This window comes from Cryptomeria japonica, chromosome 5, assembly GCF_030272615.1.
Source record: "Cryptomeria japonica chromosome 5, Sugi_1.0, whole genome shotgun sequence".
NCBI lineage: Eukaryota > Viridiplantae > Streptophyta > Pinopsida > Cupressales > Cupressaceae > Cryptomeria > Cryptomeria japonica.
Window position 1 is genome coordinate 602255036 of NC_081409.1, and position 17284 is coordinate 602272319.

The 17284-nt window shown below is 35.7% G+C and overlaps 1 protein-coding gene across 2 annotated transcripts; it reads right to left on the reverse strand.

Moving 5' to 3' along the window:
* Positions 1-13233: 13233 nt before the first annotated feature.
* Positions 13234-15854, reverse strand: LOC131068743 (plant intracellular Ras-group-related LRR protein 1). Of its 2 annotated transcripts, none has more exons than XM_058003993.2 (5): positions 15708-15854; positions 15362-15609; positions 14894-15235; positions 14363-14529; positions 13234-14273 (listed from the first exon to the last, which is right to left on the reverse strand). In XM_058003993.2, exons 2-5 carry the CDS (start codon positions 15542-15544, stop codon positions 13550-13552), a joined length of 1416 nt encoding a protein of 471 aa, XP_057859976.2. In that variant the 5' UTR covers positions 15545-15609; positions 15708-15854; the 3' UTR covers positions 13234-13549. The 2 variants fall into 2 exon arrangements, with proteins under 2 accessions (XP_057859976.2, XP_057859975.2); XM_058003992.2 differs by having other exon boundaries at positions 15362-15624; positions 15708-15817.
* Positions 15855-17284: the final 1430 nt, after the last annotated feature.

The window sequence follows — 17284 nt, forward strand, 5'->3', positions numbered from 1 at the left end:
AGATTACAGGATATAGATGTGTTTGCAAGGTTGAAACAAAAGGAGTAAGAATTTAAGAGAGAGAAACTCATCTGGCAATTGCAAGGTAACCCTGTATTATATAATGTTTTGAAGTCAATAGCTACATTTGCAGCCATTCCTTTTGTTTTTTCAGATGAATTTTTATCTACCTCTCATATGCCACTTGAAGATGTTGATTTTACAATGTAAATGGAACACTTTGGTTTTGGGATGATAAGTGGCACTTTGGACATATCAATAGATTTTTTGTGAAGATAGGACAACAATGTGGATTGCATGGAAGTAAAGATTATAAGTGGCTTGTTTAAGGGCTCAGAAGTGGAAAGGAAGGCACAGGAGTTCAGCTACAAGTTCACTTGCAGCAACACAGTCGATAAACCAGAGTCATGTAACTTTGGGTAGTAAGTAGGGACTCCCATTTTCTTGGGAGTTTGATGCAGAGGCATCATACCAAACCAATTTAAATTGTGATCTTCTACCGTCTATTTCAACTCTTCTCTACCACCATTGTTTGAAAGGACCGTTCAACTAACTCCAAGCCATATTAAAGAGTAAAAATGTATTCAGAAGGATGTGAGCAGGGACGTTTGAGCTGCGAGAAGGCATACTTAGCATTTATTGTTGGATTTTTTTTGGCACTCAAACGAGAAGTGGATGAGTGAAATGCCTAATTTGGAGGGAATTGGGGTAGAACAAACTTCTAAAGTATAAAAGGAAAATGACCCATTTTTTGAGATTTTGGAAGGTGCCAGAACAAGAAGACAGCAAGAAAAAACAAATAGACAGTCTTTGAAAAGAGGAGGAAGATAGTAGAGACCAGTAAGGCATGTGATTTTGAAACTTTTTCTTCTTTCTGGCATGTCGAGAGGCTGTACGTATTCCCTTGAAGATATAGATAGTAGACATAGGTAAAGGGGGAATAGTAGATTGTGCTCCAGAAACAGGGGAAGTCAATTTCTCCTTTTTGTACTGCTATAACAAACATACACACACAAATAAGATGATGATTAAAATAGTTTATTTTAGTCCCCTTCTACTGTTCCTTTGTATTTGTGAATGAAATAAAATGTTGTGCTAAGTTTTAGCTTCCTACATTGTGCCAGAAGGAAATTGTTAGATATATGCATATGCACATTCCATTGTTGTAAATGGGTGTGAATGCTGTCTACTTTACCTGTAGCAGGTGTGTCTACATTTAAGGTCAACATAGGTTGGAATGTGTTACTTGTAGGACCATGGGCCAATATATAGTTATACATGTGTGTATGAGAGCATCTAGGGTTGTGCTGAAATAGGTATAGATTTTTAGAAACTGGTTTGAGTGGCTCTAGGAGAACACGTTGCAAAAGAAATTGGCGGATTCCATCAACTGCAAGAGGCATTTTCTGTAAGGTATCCATAACAGTAAAATCATGTTCTATCTTCACATAACCATTGACCTTGTGCTTGCTCCTCACCTTAAGAGCTAACACTTCCATAGCTATTCCTACTGTGCTTGTGCTTCACCTTCAGAGCTGGTTCTATGTCTATGCCTATCCCTTCTATGTCTATGCCTATCCCTGCACGATGTAATGTCTACTCATAATTAATAATAGAAGGTCCAGCCCTAGAAGCAAAGCTCTAAGGTTACAAATTTGAGTTTGTTGGCTTTATAAAATGTTGTGCTAAGTTCTAGCTTCCTACATTGTGCCAGAAGGAAATTGTTAGATATATGCATATGCACATTCCATTGTTGTAAATGGGTGTGAATGCTGTCTACTTTACCTGTAGCAGGTGTGTCTACATTTAAGGTCAACATAGGTTGGAATGTGTTACTTGTAGGACCATGGGCCAATATATAGTTATACATGTGTGTATGAGAGCATCTAGGGTTGTGCCGAAATAGGTATAGATTTTTAGAAATTGGTTTGAGTGGCTCTAGGAGAACATGTTGCAAAAGAAATTGGCGGATTCCATCAACTGCAAGAGGTATTTTCTGTAAGGTATCCATAACAGTAAAATCGTGTTCTATCTTCACATAACCATTGACCTTGTGCTTGCTCCTCACCTTAAGAGCTAACACTTCCATAGCTATTCCTACTGTGCTTGTGCTTCACCTTCAGAGCTGGTTCTATGTCTATGCCTATCCCTTCTATGTCTATACCTATCCCTGCACGATGTAATGTCTACTCATAATTAATAATAGAAGGTCCAGCCCTAGAAGCAAAGCTCTAAGGTTACAAATTTGAGTTTGTTGGCTTTATACACACTTTGTGCAGCTTGATCTTACCTCAAACGACTGCTTTGACTTTGAAGGTTCATCATTATATTGGTTTCATTGACACCAACACTTCACCATTTCATTGCATTATGATGCAGTGTAAAAACCAAGATCCCAGTTAAGGGTTTTTGGTTCAGGCAGTCACCCAAAGAACAATGCTAAAGAAAAGTAATATTCAGATTTTAAAAAATTAACTATTGAACTGCTGGTACAACTTTAATCATATATACTCTGACCTCAAAAACTTTTTATATATCAAGATTCACATAATGGACAAAATCAACTAGAAACCCTCTGTCTTGAATGTTAAAACTACATACAAACTGACTTATTTACTAAAACTAACACTTCTTTCTGAAACTCTATAGCCTTATGATTCTACTTAAAACCATCAAATTCCCTTAAACTGCAACTAAATCCTGCAATAGAAATACTTCGAAGATTTTTAAATTTAAGAAATGTAGGGACTAACATTTATATCACTCAAAAACTACAGTTGAATCCTGATGACAAGATTCACATAATGGACCAAATCAATCAGAAATCCTGTGTCGTGAATGTTAGAACTACATACAAACTGACTTAGTTACCAAAACTCACACTTCTCTCTAAGACTCTACAGCCTGATGATTCTAGTTAAAACCAACAAATTCCATTGAGCTATATTGCACAGATCTTTTAAACTTTAATTTTTTTTGACCCCAAAAAAATATATAATTGAATTCTGATAACAATATCATAATTCATGTGACTGTTAAAAAATGATCTTAATTCATGACTCACTAATCACGCTCATAATTTCACTCCTCAGATGTTTCTTATTTTTATCCTTGAACAAATCATCATACCACCTATTATCGACCCCATGCAGACTATATCGGTTGAAAAAATGACTCTGAAAGCAATTTGTTTGAATATATCTTGTCTCAGCCAATAGTGCTAAATAAAGGTGAAAAAATAGGCAGCACCTCATCTAGGGATGTAACACCCATCTGACATCTCCACAAGCCACCAAAATCGTAAAATAGAACCCATTATCGATGATTATATGCTCCTGCATCCGATTCACTAAGTAAAGAACGTTTGAATCTTAGGATTGAAATCTCATCTTTGCCTTTGATTCAAAATATCCTTTCATTCTTTTGTCCCTTTCATTTCTCCACATCCCTTATCAATTTTCATTTTTATGTTTTTTATTTATTTTTCATTTATACATCTGAATACAAATTATTTTTTCATTTGTGTGTCCTTCATAATAAGGGTAGTTTTGGGCATGTCGAGTTTATGTTTTCTATCTACAAAGGTTTTCATACAAATAATTATATGGAGGCTCTTGCTATTCTGGTTCTCTCCGCTGACAACGAATTGTTGTGGAATCATATCCCAAGTTGTGGTGACTTTGCTAAATCAGCAGAACTTAGATGGTGTTAGTTGGCAGTTACAGTTGATTATTTGACAGATTCTTTTGTTTTGTAACTCTTTTGAGTAGGTTACTTTCAGTCATATTCTCAGGGAATGGAATGGGGTGGCCGATTGTCTTACTAAATGGGCTTCTGTCTTTATGGAGGGTTGATTATTGAGGATAGGGGACAACTTTCTCCAGAGTTGTCTCACATCTTGGATCATCTGCTGAATCGGGATAAGTCTTAGTAGTTTTACTCTTTGCTGGGCGGTTTGCCTTCTTTTGATGTACTTCTCTTTCTGTTTTGAATAAAAAATTTACCCCTCTTAAATTTTTTTTTAAAAATAGGGGTACAAATCATTTGCCTTAAAAAATTGGTGAAATTTGTGTTCCTCTCTAAAGTTGTATTTCATAAACATTTGTTCTTTAGGATTTGACATGGTCTTATAGTACTTTCCATTTTAATTCATCATAAATCTTTCCTTGTATGCATGACCAAATTTAAAATCTTCAATTTAAAATTTCTGAATTTTATTCTTGAAATCAGCATATTTGATGTCCTCTCATGAGCATTCTTTCACTTGAAAATTTTATGCCCATCTTCAATACCACTTCTCCCCTTGTCATTACCTACTTCTTGCAAATTACTCCCAATTTTTTTGCTACCTTCAATGACTATTTTTCTATGCTCAAACATACAATATGATTGGTATCTATTTCAACTTTTTCTTCAACAAGTTTAAATTAAATTTATTTCCACCCTTCACAATAGTATAAATATTTTTCTTCCATCATACATAGCTTCTCTATCAATTTGTCAGAGTCTAGCCAAAAGAATGTGGCAAGCATCCATGGGCATTCCATCACACATGCTTTTATCTTTGTAGTTACCAAATTGAAAATTAACCAAGCATTGCTCACTTTCCCATTAGTTGATGTTCTTTTTGCAACATTGAGACCTTGTATGAGCTGGGATGCTTAAGCTTTGCAAATTTAGTTTCTCGACGATTTCTTGAGAGATTTGATTATATGTACTTCCACTATCCATTATCACCTTGCAAGCCTTTCCACCTAATTTGCACATAGTCCCAAATAAACTTTTTCCTTGTTTAGGCCTATGTTTCTCCTTCTTTGGTTTTAGTAATACTCTTTTGAACATTAATGATTCTTCTTGTCTAAGTTACTTTGTATGTTGATGTGATACAACACTTTTGCATCTACTTGTGTGGCATGGTTTCGAGACATACTCTTTTTTAGTATTTTCTTGTTGTATTTGAAGACATTCAATTGCCTTATGCACTTCTCCACATTGACAATGTGGCATCAAATAGGAGTGAAGCTAATCACTATGTTTATGTTAAAATAATCGATGATTAGGTTAAACTAATCGTCATCTTACAAGTTGATATGTTATTTATTAGATGTAATAAAGAAATGATTAGGGAGCATAAGGTTTACTTATTTGGTAAATTTGATATGGAAGAATTAGGGCGTATAAAATACTTCTTGGGTATGAAAATCAACAAGGATTAGTTTCATAGCAAATTATTGTTAAATCATGAGAAGTATGTGAACACTATTTTGAATCTTTTTTGCATCCATGAATGTAAGCTAGTTGGTAATCCATTTTTAGTTGACACTAGGCTATCTCTACATCAATGTCCTAAAATCGATGATGAACTTCAAGAGATGTATAAAATTACACATACTAGTGTTGTAGTTAGTCTTGTGAATGCCATGGTTTATACAAGATGTTATATTACCCAATCAATGGGAGTTCTTAGTAGGTTTATGGTAAATCCTAATAAAGAACATTAATTGTATAAAATGGATTCTCAAAAACCTAAATGGGACTTCTATCACTGTATTTGTTATCATGGGTCTAATGGTGTTGACAACATGATTGATTTGTAGGGATTTGTTGGTTGAAACTAGGTTAGTAATCTAGAGTATACGAGGTCCGAAAGAATCTATGTTTTTACTTTGTTAGAAAGAGAGCTAGCTAGAAGACCAAATGAAAAGATGCAATCATGTTTTCCACTATAAAAGTAGAGTATATAGTTGCAACACATGGTTGCAAGGAGTCATTGTGGTTAAAAGTATTGTGTCTAGATGTTGGAGTTTACTGTAAATAGTTGAGAATTGGATGTGATAGTTAGATTTTAATATTTTTGGCTAAAAATTGTATGCATTGTGCTCACACAGAGTATATTGGTGTATAATATTAACTTTTTCAAGAAATAGTTGAGGGTAGTAGATTCATATTATAAAAGTGGGTTGCACCTTGGAGAATGCTACATATTCTCTCACTAAGTAAGCATGAAGATGTTTAGTTGATTCAAGGAGGTCATGGGTCTTGTATCTTGTATAACTTGACTAAATGTTATTGTGAGATTACAACATTGTTTCCTTTTATGCTCTTGCAAGGTGTTTAACATGTGGGAGAATATTGGGATAATGTATCTCAACCTTTTGATCTTGATGTTCATGTATTAATATTTTGCATCTATTGTTAGTTCAATATTTTTGTCTTTTATCTCCACTTGAGAAAGTTGGCATCACATTATGGAGTGGCATGAAGTTTTTCTTTTAATAATTTTATCCTCACGTGAATATGTATGCATCCCACTTTGGTTTTGTCTCTTTAGTCCATGTATGTACATCTTTAAATATGTGTAAGAGCATCCTTGCTAGTCTTCATGGAGGAACTACTTGATGATAGATTCTTATGACATGTAAGAGCATGTGTGAGGGATTATACATTATAATTTTGACTAACCCTATGACAATGTTGGGCATTTATTGTGAAACATCCAATGCATAAAACAATACAGATAAACTAGATGCCCAAGTTTGGGTAGTCAAATATTCTATGTTATAAGACTATGACATATACAAATATGTAATTAATAGTTAGGAGTATCTTAGAACAGGGAATACTGTTGGTGTAAATAATTATTCATCTTGGATATTATTACACTTACTTAAGTTTACTTAGGAAATGCATTTCATAGTAGTTTGGGTATGAGACACTTGGGTGTTTGTGCCACATTGAGATAGTGTGTGTAAGAGAATTTCCACCTTTTATGGTGTTGATCTTGTTGTTACACTCCACATTCAGTGGGTGATCCACCTCATGTGGACTATTATATTGTTTCTCCTACCTACCCACACCTATTTCCTACCTACCCTTGTTTCTTATTGAACCACATGTCATGTTTGTATGCTCACATATCCCTAGCCTTGCCTATATAAGAAGGCTCATCTACATTGTACGTAAAATGGAACAATTGATCATTTATCTATTGATGAGAATACAATTTATTCTTATCCTATATTTTGTCTCTCTATTGTACTTTTCATTGAGCTCTTGATCTTGGCAAAATCTCACATGGTATCAGAGCCATTGGGGCTTCATTGATTGGTTTTTGGAGACATCGTGGAAGGCTTCTATTTTTGGATCTGAGGGACTGCATTTTTTGGAGGCATCTTAGAGCGTTTTCAACCTCACCATTGTGTCCGAGAGGCCATTTCCATAAAAATCGAGTATAAATTCGACCTATTTTGGCGAAAATCAATTTTTGGGTGTGGAGGAAATTTTCTGCCCAAATTAGGTGGTACGATACGAAATTTTTGGATTTTTTTTCAAAAAAAAATAAAAATAAAATTTTAGAAATTTTTTTTTGGGATCCGTGATTTCTGCCCAATCAGCAGTGCCACATTAGCAGTCCAGTTGGCTGCCAAATCTCACTGCCATGTCAGCAATCCAATTGGCTGCCAAATCACTTGCACAGTCAGCACCAAGTCAGCGCCCAATCAGCCATGAAGTTTGGGTGACGGTCATACGACCGTCAAATTTAACCTTGCAGTCCATTGACGTCATCATTTTTTCAAAAATTTTGTAGGCCTCTCTCATTGAGTTTTTTGATTTTGCAATTCAACTTCAAATGGCCACATCTTGCTCATTTTTGCTCCTTTTTTTGTGCAATTTTTTTTGAAATGGGCTATAATTTCATGTACTTTCACATGGTGGAATTATTTTCTTATTTTTATGGACATATTTTTCAGAATTCTCAGTTTTTGGTGACTGTACCTGTCCAATCCCCGTTTTTGCAACTTCCAGGTCTCCGTTCGGGGTCATACGAACTCCTTTTCAGGTGCCATTTTTTTTTAAAGTACATTGTTTTTTGTCTACTATCAAAATATGCTATCAATTTGTAGTAATTGTGGGTAAAAATTATACTTTCATCATATGGTCTTATTTGGCCAATTTGGCATTTGTATTGCATAGATCTATCTTTCTGATCTTTTGCTTTGAAGTTCTCAGCCTATTGGGGCAGCTATAAAACAAAATCAGAATTCCACCTTGCCATTGTTTGCAAGTGATCTATTGTACACGCACTACATATAAAGTGCCAAAATCATCATTTTTGGGGGGGGGTAATTTGATTGAGTGAATTTGGGAGGGTGTCTCTTGTGCTTTTGTGCTCTTGTGTTCCTTCCTTTTTGTTGCTATGGGTTCTTCTAAGTTTCCTCTCTTAACTCCTCATAATTATGCTACTTGGAAAATTGATGCATGGAGTAAACTTATGGAAAAAGGACTCACTCATTATATTGATGGAACTATTGTTGCTCCTACTGATCCTAAGGTTGATCCAGTTGGTCACTTGAATTGGCTTACTAAAAATATCATGGCAATTGGTACCTTAAGAAAGTATGTATCAAAGGATCTCATTTTTCATATTGAGAAGTGTACTCTAATCAAGGATGCTTGGAAAAAGTTTCAAGACTTGTATGGTCAAGTTGATGAGATTAGGGGATATCAAATTGATAGTGATCTCACCATGTTGGATCCCAAGAACTTTGATACTATACAAGATTATGTCACTAAGGCAAATGAGTTGAGGGCACAACTCAAAGATTGTGGCATTGATAAGAAGGATACTCAATTAATCTTCAACTTGATAGGAAAGCTTCCACAAGAATATGCAACATTTGTTTCTAGTTTCCAAACCCATAGGATGACAATGGGTTCAAGCTACATAATGCCTACTTTTGATGCTTTCAATGAAATGTTGATGATGGATCAAACTAAGTTGATAAGCATGGGCATTCTTAAGGCTTCTAAGTCTCAAGCATTTGTGGCAAATCAAGGGAACAAAGGAAATCAAGGAAAGGACAACTCAAACAAGAAGAAATGACAATCAAGGCTTAAGGACAAAGCACCATCTTCTCCACAACAAGGAGATACATCCTCTTCAAAGAGGGATAATTCACCAAAGAGGGAGAGACCTACTTGTGCCTATTGTAAAAAGTTTGGTCATGAGGAGCATCATTTCCATTCTAAGAAGATTGATGAGCTCACACATATCATCAAAAAGCATAACATTGATTTGCCTAATGTCTACAAGAAGGATGATTCATCAACTTCCACTCCCTCACATTCAAAAGGAAAAGGGCAAGCATTCATGGCTTCTACAAGTGGGAAGACTCACTCTTTTGGAAAAAGAAAAGGAAAAGCTCTATGTGCTACTATTAGTCATGATTTAGAGAGATGGCTTCTAGATTTAGGGGCTTCTCATCATATGGCATCTTCGTAGTCTATGTTCTCTACATTTGAGCCTTGCACCATGCCGCAGATTTTGATGGGCAATCATACATACATGGATGTGATTGGGAAAGGATCTATTGACATTGGGGATAACTCCTTCAATAATGTGTTGTGTGTACCCCACTTGACAAACAATCTCCTTTCTATCAATCAAATCACACATGGCGCAACTAAGAGAGTTGTGGAGTTCACACCTGAGTCAGTTTTCATTAGAGACTTGGAGACTAGAGCTATCATTGCGACTGGGGTGGTTGATCATGCATCTTGGTTATACTCCTTTTCAGATTTTGTTGATGATGATGATTTCACATTTGATGATTCTACACATGATGACCACACTTCTTGTGATGGTTCAAATTTTGAGGAGAACTTTGGGCACTTGAACATGGGGATTCTCACAAGTGAACCCATTCTTGAGTCTTGTATTCCATCTCCTCATATTGAAATCACATCACCTATTGCACCCGATGATGCAGATAGTGTGACAGTTTTGCCTTCATGTGATTCAGTGCAACAGGATATTCATTGTCTTCCAGCTTCAGATTCATGGGATGATTACTTGACAGACATTGCAGGTTTGTTTGTGGAATCCTACATTGCAGATTTGGGAGATATTATTGATGACATTCATCTTCTCTTTGATGAAGATGATCCTTCTTTGATTGTTGCGAGGGAACACTCTGACCCTCTTGTTCATTCTCTACATGATCATTCTTTCGAGGTTGACATGATTGTGGATACTTATGTACAACAGTTGGAGGAGGTCTCTTTATTTTTTGAGGAGACATGTGAGTCTTTGGGACATGTTCTACATCCATCTCCACTAGATCTTGGAGTGCCTTTTTCAGTAGTGTGGCACAATTTACCACCTTTGGAGGGGGCATCTTTCAACATTGACATGGGGACACTTGAGCAATTTTTCAGAGATTCCTTTCATCATGAGTTTTCTTCATACATCTTCCCTTCATGATTGGGGAGACTTCATGGATACACCTTTGGTTTTGTTTCTTCCTAAGGGGAGGAATGTTGTTCGACATTCGTGGAGCAGTTTCTTCATACATCGAGCTTCTATCATTGGTGTAGATTCCACATTGAGGGGGGGCTTCCTAGCTTCTCTTCTTCTCTCATATGGGGGGGACTTTTTCCTCACATGGGGTTTTGTCCTTCACATACTTCTATGAGAGTTCTTTGTATCTAGTTTTTCATCTCTCTTTTGGGGGAAGGTTTTTTCCCATTGGGTTTTTCTCTCTTTCCCCACTTTGTGAGAGATTTCATTGCATTGGTTTGCATGCATTTGCAGTTGTACATGGGTACCTAACATGGCCTAGTAGTCAGGACACATCTTGCATTGCTTAGTTTCATTGTAGACTTAAGTGCATTCCCCTAAGTTGCACTTAAGGGGGGTGTTGGTGTAAATAATTATTCATCTTGGATATTAGTACACTTACTTAAGTTTACTTAGGAAATACATTTCATAGTAGTTTGGGTATGAGACACTTGGGTGTTTGTGCCACATTGGGATAGTGTGTGTAGGAGAATTTCCACCTTTTATGGTGTTGATCTTGTTGTTACACTCCACATTCAGTGGGTGATACACCTCATGTGGACTATTATATTGTTTCTCCTACCTACCCACACCTATTTCCTACCTACCCTTGTTTCTTATTGAGCCACATGTCATGTTTGTATGCTCACATATCCCTAGCCTTGCCTATATAAGTAGGCTCATCTACATTGTATGTAAAATGAAACAATTGATCATTTATCTATTGATGAGAATACCGTTTATTCTTATCCTATATTTTGTCTCTCTATTGTACTTTTCATTGAGCTCTTGATCTTGGCAAAATCTGACAAATACATTGGAATTTGGATCAAACCAATTTGGGCGACATACCTCCCTTGGGTTTATAAATGGCTTCCAAGACAATCCTATGGTTTTACCTTATCATTATTCTATAAGTTAAAGTTTGGTCTAGGAGGTTGGGCAATTTTTACAAGTTGTGGTACAATAACAAATTATTATTAGAATTAAAAGAGAAAGATATATTGGTGTAACTCTTATAGATAATTAATTCAAGATTTCGATCATTTTAGGAGTCAAGTTTCTTCTTGGAAGGGTTTCTCCACATAATATTATGTTATGGTTTACATATCTTTTATGGTTGTTTCTATTTTTTCTATGACCTATCACTATTTAAGTATTTAGATGGTTGGAGTTTATAACATATTTGCACTTATTTCTACTCTCTTTTGGCAAACCCCTAATATACTAATTTGATGACTTTTAGCGATGATAAAAAGTAGTAACAATCATGATAAATGCTCCTACAATTAGATGATGTACATAGTATTGGTGCCTTAATAATTCTTATTGGATGATGCTGATGTTGGTCATATTGTGGACTTTTTGATGATTTTTGATAAAATAATGAACTATGGATAGTCCTTAAATATAAGGGGACAAAGGGCTCAAATAAATGTTACACAATTTAAGTTAGTGTACAACATTCACTTTGAAAGGGGTCAATTCTTGTCTAGATTTAAATCTGGATTTTTAAATGGATAAAATGCTTTTGATGATTTTGAAGTTGAACGTATGTGGTGGATGAATAAACTAAGACTAACGATTAGTCCCTATAAAAAGATGTTGATAAAATCATGTTAGTCTAAAGTTATAAGTATGCCATGTCTTTCGTGTAAAAAATATGTCACTTATACATTAGGGGAGAGGACGTGATATTCTTGCACCTGAAGCTTATAAATAATACAATAAATTTTCACAAAACAAAATAGCATGTTTCTATATATGAGATAAAAGCTTTAAGCTTTTGTTTGAAGTATTGAATATCATCAATATAGTCCAATTGTCATATCTTCACTAAGTTGTCCAAAAACATACCAAAAATGTTAAAACCCAAACATGTACATTGATACATGTATTATCGATCACCTTGTGAATTACCATATGATTGGTTATTTATTTGATGACTTGCGAATGGAATTGCACGTGTATGTGTACAAATTTGTTGGTTCCTAATTAAAATTTTACTAGTATTTTATTTCTCAACTACTAAATATTTTAATATATTTAATTGAAGGCCTAAATGTGTGACACCTAACAACTATTAGTATGTGCTCATCTATTAGATTCTTTCTCCTAATTATTAAATTAAGAATCAAATTAAAATAAACAAATCAAAAGGAAAAAGTTTTAAGGTATATGATTCTCACTAATAAGTGTAAAATGAGAATGTAAATTTGGATAAATGTTCATTTTAATCCTTGCAATATTAAAACCCCTACAATTTATACAAGAACAATTTCACTAATAACCTTATTAATTATTAAAATAAGGATAATCAACTACATACATTCCTAATCATAGTAACCATGAAATTAAAAATAATAAATGTGCATGCTTCAAAATTAAGGTATTTAAGCCTTTATTACATTGATTTTTCACTCAAACCAAAAAAGAATACATTTCTTTATATTTCAGGTAAGAGTTTAAAGCAATTATTTGGAGTTTTGGATATCAACAATGTAGTCCAATCCTCTATCTCTTTCCTAAATTGTCCAAAAAGTCCAAAAAGAAGTCCATTGATTATTTCTTTGATTTGACTTGTGAAAGGTATAATTGCACATGCATATACACAAATATGTTAATTCTTTATTAAATTTTGATTAATATATTATCTTTCAAGTGTTAATTCTTTTATTACATTTAATTAAAGAACTTAAATATATGATATTTAAAAACATTTTTCTACTCATCTATTAGATTCTCTCTATTAATTATTAAATAAAAAATAAAAAATTAAATAAAAAAATCAAAATATACAATTTTCAAAGTAAACCTAGAGAAATATTCACTTTAGCCCTTGCAATATTAAAACTGCTACAATTTCTGCATGAAGTAATTCAATCATAAGCCCATTAATTAATTATTTAAATGATGCTTACCAACTACTTCCATTCTTAACCATAATCCTTTAAATAAGACTTACCAACGACTTCCATTCTTAACCACGTCTCGAAATTAAGATATTTTAGCCATTGACAGTCCGTATAAAAACGTATTTCCTACGGCCGGTACACACACCTTATATTCATTTAGGCAGAGTGAAAGCTATACATAAAAAATGACAAATACACAGTATAACTAACATATACATAATAAGTATCTGTAACTGTGCATGAAAAAGTTAAAAATGCTTAACGATAGGGAATATTTCAATTATCCGGAAGACCTCTAGATTGCCGCGTACGTCTTGCGCTTAGGGCGAAGAGGGGTGGCAAAAGCGCGAAAAGGTGAAGATGTGCGTCCCGGAGTGAATAAGCGCAGGGGAGTGAGCAGATCATGACCTGGTCGTGCAGAAGATAAGTCATTTTCTTCGTTCAACGAAAGCACTCTTGAATTGTTCTTCATTCCACTCGCTGCCCCACGTCTACCCCATTTGGTCGGCATAAGATGTCCCAGCCATGAGCTCTTCTTTCCCTTTCTGCTTGGCATCTTCATCTTTTCTCCCAGGTATTCCTTCACTGCTTCTACGCTGTGCTCCACAACTGAGGGAGGAGGTTCAATCAGGGGGTTTCCCTCCACCTTAAGACGCTGCAAGTTTTCCAGACGAGCAATGGAGTTTGGCAGCATTTTTATGTGATTGTAGCTGATGTCTAACTCCACCAGAGCGCTGAGTCCACCGATCGAATCCGGAAGAGACAAAAGGTAGTTGAAATTTTGGCTGAGATTGAGGATTTCGAGATTTGTGAGGTTCTCCATATCTGTAGGAAGACTTCCGAGGTGATTGAGATGAACATCCAGCACACGCAGACGCATCATGTGTGAGGTTGAATACGGGAGACGATTAAGCCTGTTGGAATGCACCGAAAGTCTCTGGAGGTTCACGAGTTCGAACCCTAGACCTTCCGGTAGCCGAGTCAGCTGGTTGAAATCCGCAATCAGCTCCTCCATGGCACTAACATTAAAATTACAAGTCAAAGGTCAGTGAGAAATACACGGAGCACTAAAGAAAGAAATGCGTTTGCGATTCTTTAAATAACCTACCAGCAGGCTTCTATTCCATCAGGCAGTGCAGCTAGCATATTGCCAGAAATATTGAGAACTTTGAGCTTCACCAGGCGTCCGATCGAATCCGGCAGCGATGTCAATTGATTTGAGTGAAGATCCAGACTTGCGAGGTTCACAAGACTCGCCACAGCTTCAGGCAACGTCTGCGGGAAAATTTTAAAATAAAGATTCCTCAAAATCAGATAAAAGCGAAGAAAACTGTTGATAGTAAATAACCCTGTAAATTTCGCTTCGATTTTAGCAGAAAGATTCCTCAGTCCGATAAAGCGAAGAAAACTACAAGTGTGAGTAAATAAGCCCGTAAATTTCGCTACGATTTTAACAGAAAGATTCCTCAATCAGATTAAAGCGAAGAAAACAGTAAATAAGCTTGTAAATTTCGCTTCGATTTTAACATAAGGATTCCTGAACCAGATGAAAGCTATGAAAACTTTAAATGACAGTAAATAAGCCTGTAAATTTCACGGTAAATATTCCTGCAATGAAATTTTAATTGATCTTTGTTACCTCGAGGTTGTTATTAGAGAGATCAAGCTTGACAACTGAGGAGGATAATTTCTGCAGAGTCTCTGGCAGGCTGTGGAGCATAAGTCCGCTGAGATCGAGCACGGTAGACGCCATGCTTGATTTGACTTGCTGTACCGCCGCTCCGATTCTCTTCTCCGTTTCTTGTGCCGGCGATTTCTTCTCCTCATCTGGCTTTATATTGCTCTTAGGTGTTCCGCTTAGGGATTTTCCAGCGACTAGGAGACCGTCGTAGAATTGGTGCAAGTCGTGAAGCTGAATCACGGTCTTATGCAAAAGGCTTTCCTTTTCTGCTTCAGTTTTGGTCTGAGACTCCATGGCTTCCTGCCCACAGACAGAAATTCTCACTCTCAATAAGCCAGCCGTTCTTCTAACATTATTGAAAGCAAATCACACATAATTCAACAGCAGTATAAAAAATTTGGCCGGAAAACACAAACAAAACCCCACCTTTAAATCCTGCCATTTTGCAATATCGACGGTAGCAGGAGCAGAAAGAGCATCAATAGCGTTGAGCTTCTGCCTTAGGTCATCATTGATACGGGACAGGGCTTGGCGCGACTCTTCAACCAGAGATCCATCCGGCGGGCTCCCCAGACCTTCGACCTCCAACAGCTCATTACCAGCCGTCATCTTTAGGGTTCAAAACTAGTCTAAATTCCGAATAAAATCCTTTCCAACTATGTTTCCATTAGTTCCTGCAGCAAAAGCGACTGTATAATATCCTCCAGGTAAGAAACCCCAAAAAAACAATTATAAGCTCAATCAGATTTTCTGAAATCAGTCGAATCGTTACCTGACACATTTGTTGAGCAATCGACAGAGCTTTATGTCGTGGCGAATCCCTGTATGATATTGGTGTGGTAGAATTCAGTGGCAATATTTATAACGAAGCGGAACGTAAGTACGGAAAATAAAATAATAGAAAATGGGTACGGAGTACCACGGAACAACGGACGGAAACCAAGTGTAAGTTTGTGGTGTCCCCAGGCGTTGGAATTATGGATGCTTCGCCTGAGGACAAGGCTGCACTGTCAGCGTGGGACCACGATGCAAACAAAGATAAACAAGGCTTAACGGCATCAGCATCGTATTTAAAGTCAACGTCTATAAGTTCGAACCCACTTTAATTATACATTGTTTTCCGTCAAAGATTCCGACTACATGTGTTGTATACTTAACGCGCCCCACCTAAGATGCCATCGGTAAATGCCTACGGCTATAAAAATGTGTCGGAATTTTAAAAATGCCAACTACCGAGATATTCGCTGGTTTTGCATGAAAATAAATTTTTGGGAACTCATCAATCCAACTAGGCCGCTAAATTTTGGCCATTTTCGGAGTTATCGGGAATGTCTTGCTTTTCTAGTCGAGGTTTGACACCTCTCCATACGGTAATAAGTGTTTGCTTTTTATTATTTATGTAAGGATTAGATCAAAAAGGTTTTAATTTAATGGGAACTCATCAATCCAACTGGCGAACTAAATTTGATGGTATGATTTTTTTGGGAGGATTTTTTACATTCACAAAATCGTTAGAGCTTAGATAAAAATTATTTTAATTTAATGTGCATTCATCAATTCAACTTGCTGGTTAAATTTGATGTTTTTTTATGAGCTGGCTAATTTGATGGTTGTTTTTCTTTTGATTTTTTATTTATTTATAAGGTGGTTTTATTTTTTATTTTTTGTGGAGGATTTTATTTTAGTTTAATGGTAACTTATCAATTGAATTAGTTCGTTAAATTTGATGTTTTTTTTGTTTTTTTTGTTTTTTGTTTTTAGGATTTTTTTCATTCATATAATGGTTTTAGCTATTCGATACAAGAGCACAAGCTTGAGACTGGAACCTCTTTGGCTAAGCTAAGAGCCAAGGGCTTATGACTCAGGGGTATCCATTCTGCTAAATTTGCTCAAGGCTCAATCTCGGCCTCATCTCTTATGATGTTGGAGCCTTGTAATTAGCAAGACTTGATCTTTGGTTGGCTCATGAAGGACCTTTCAAGTTCATCAACATACCAAGAACCCATTGATGATGGTATGTTTCTTGATTAGATTATTTTTAAAGGTTTAGGATCTCCCAAAGATATGAGGTTGGGATTAGAAGAAGTCAAGGAGTTTATACCACTTAGCTCTTGGCTCTAAGTTAAAAGAAGTTGATTATTTGTGCAACTTAAGTTTGTGCTCTCAATACCAACATGTTACTAAATGACTTAGATTGTTATAGACTTCTCAACCTATCCACCTTGGCGCTTGCTAAGTCCAAAAAAAAGGAGGATTAGTAGTTCATACATAATATAGAAAAAATCGATATATTATATTTATTTTTTACAAATTATATGAGGGAAACAACTAATTATATGGTGAAATATA

Excerpts from the sequence above, each read along its gene's own strand:
- LOC131068743 (XM_058003993.2), bottom strand. The coding sequence starts at position 15,544 with ATGACGGCTGGTAATGAGCTGTTGGAGGTCGAAGGTCTGGGGAGCCCG. Across the intron at positions 15,236-15,361 it reads CAAAATGGCAGGATTTAAAG|GAAGCCATGGAGTCTCAGAC; the intron begins GTGGGGTTTTGT and ends GTCTGTGGGCAG. Across the intron at positions 14,274-14,362 it reads GATGGAATAGAAGCCTGCTG|TGCCATGGAGGAGCTGATTG; the intron begins GTAGGTTATTTA and ends TTTTAATGTTAG.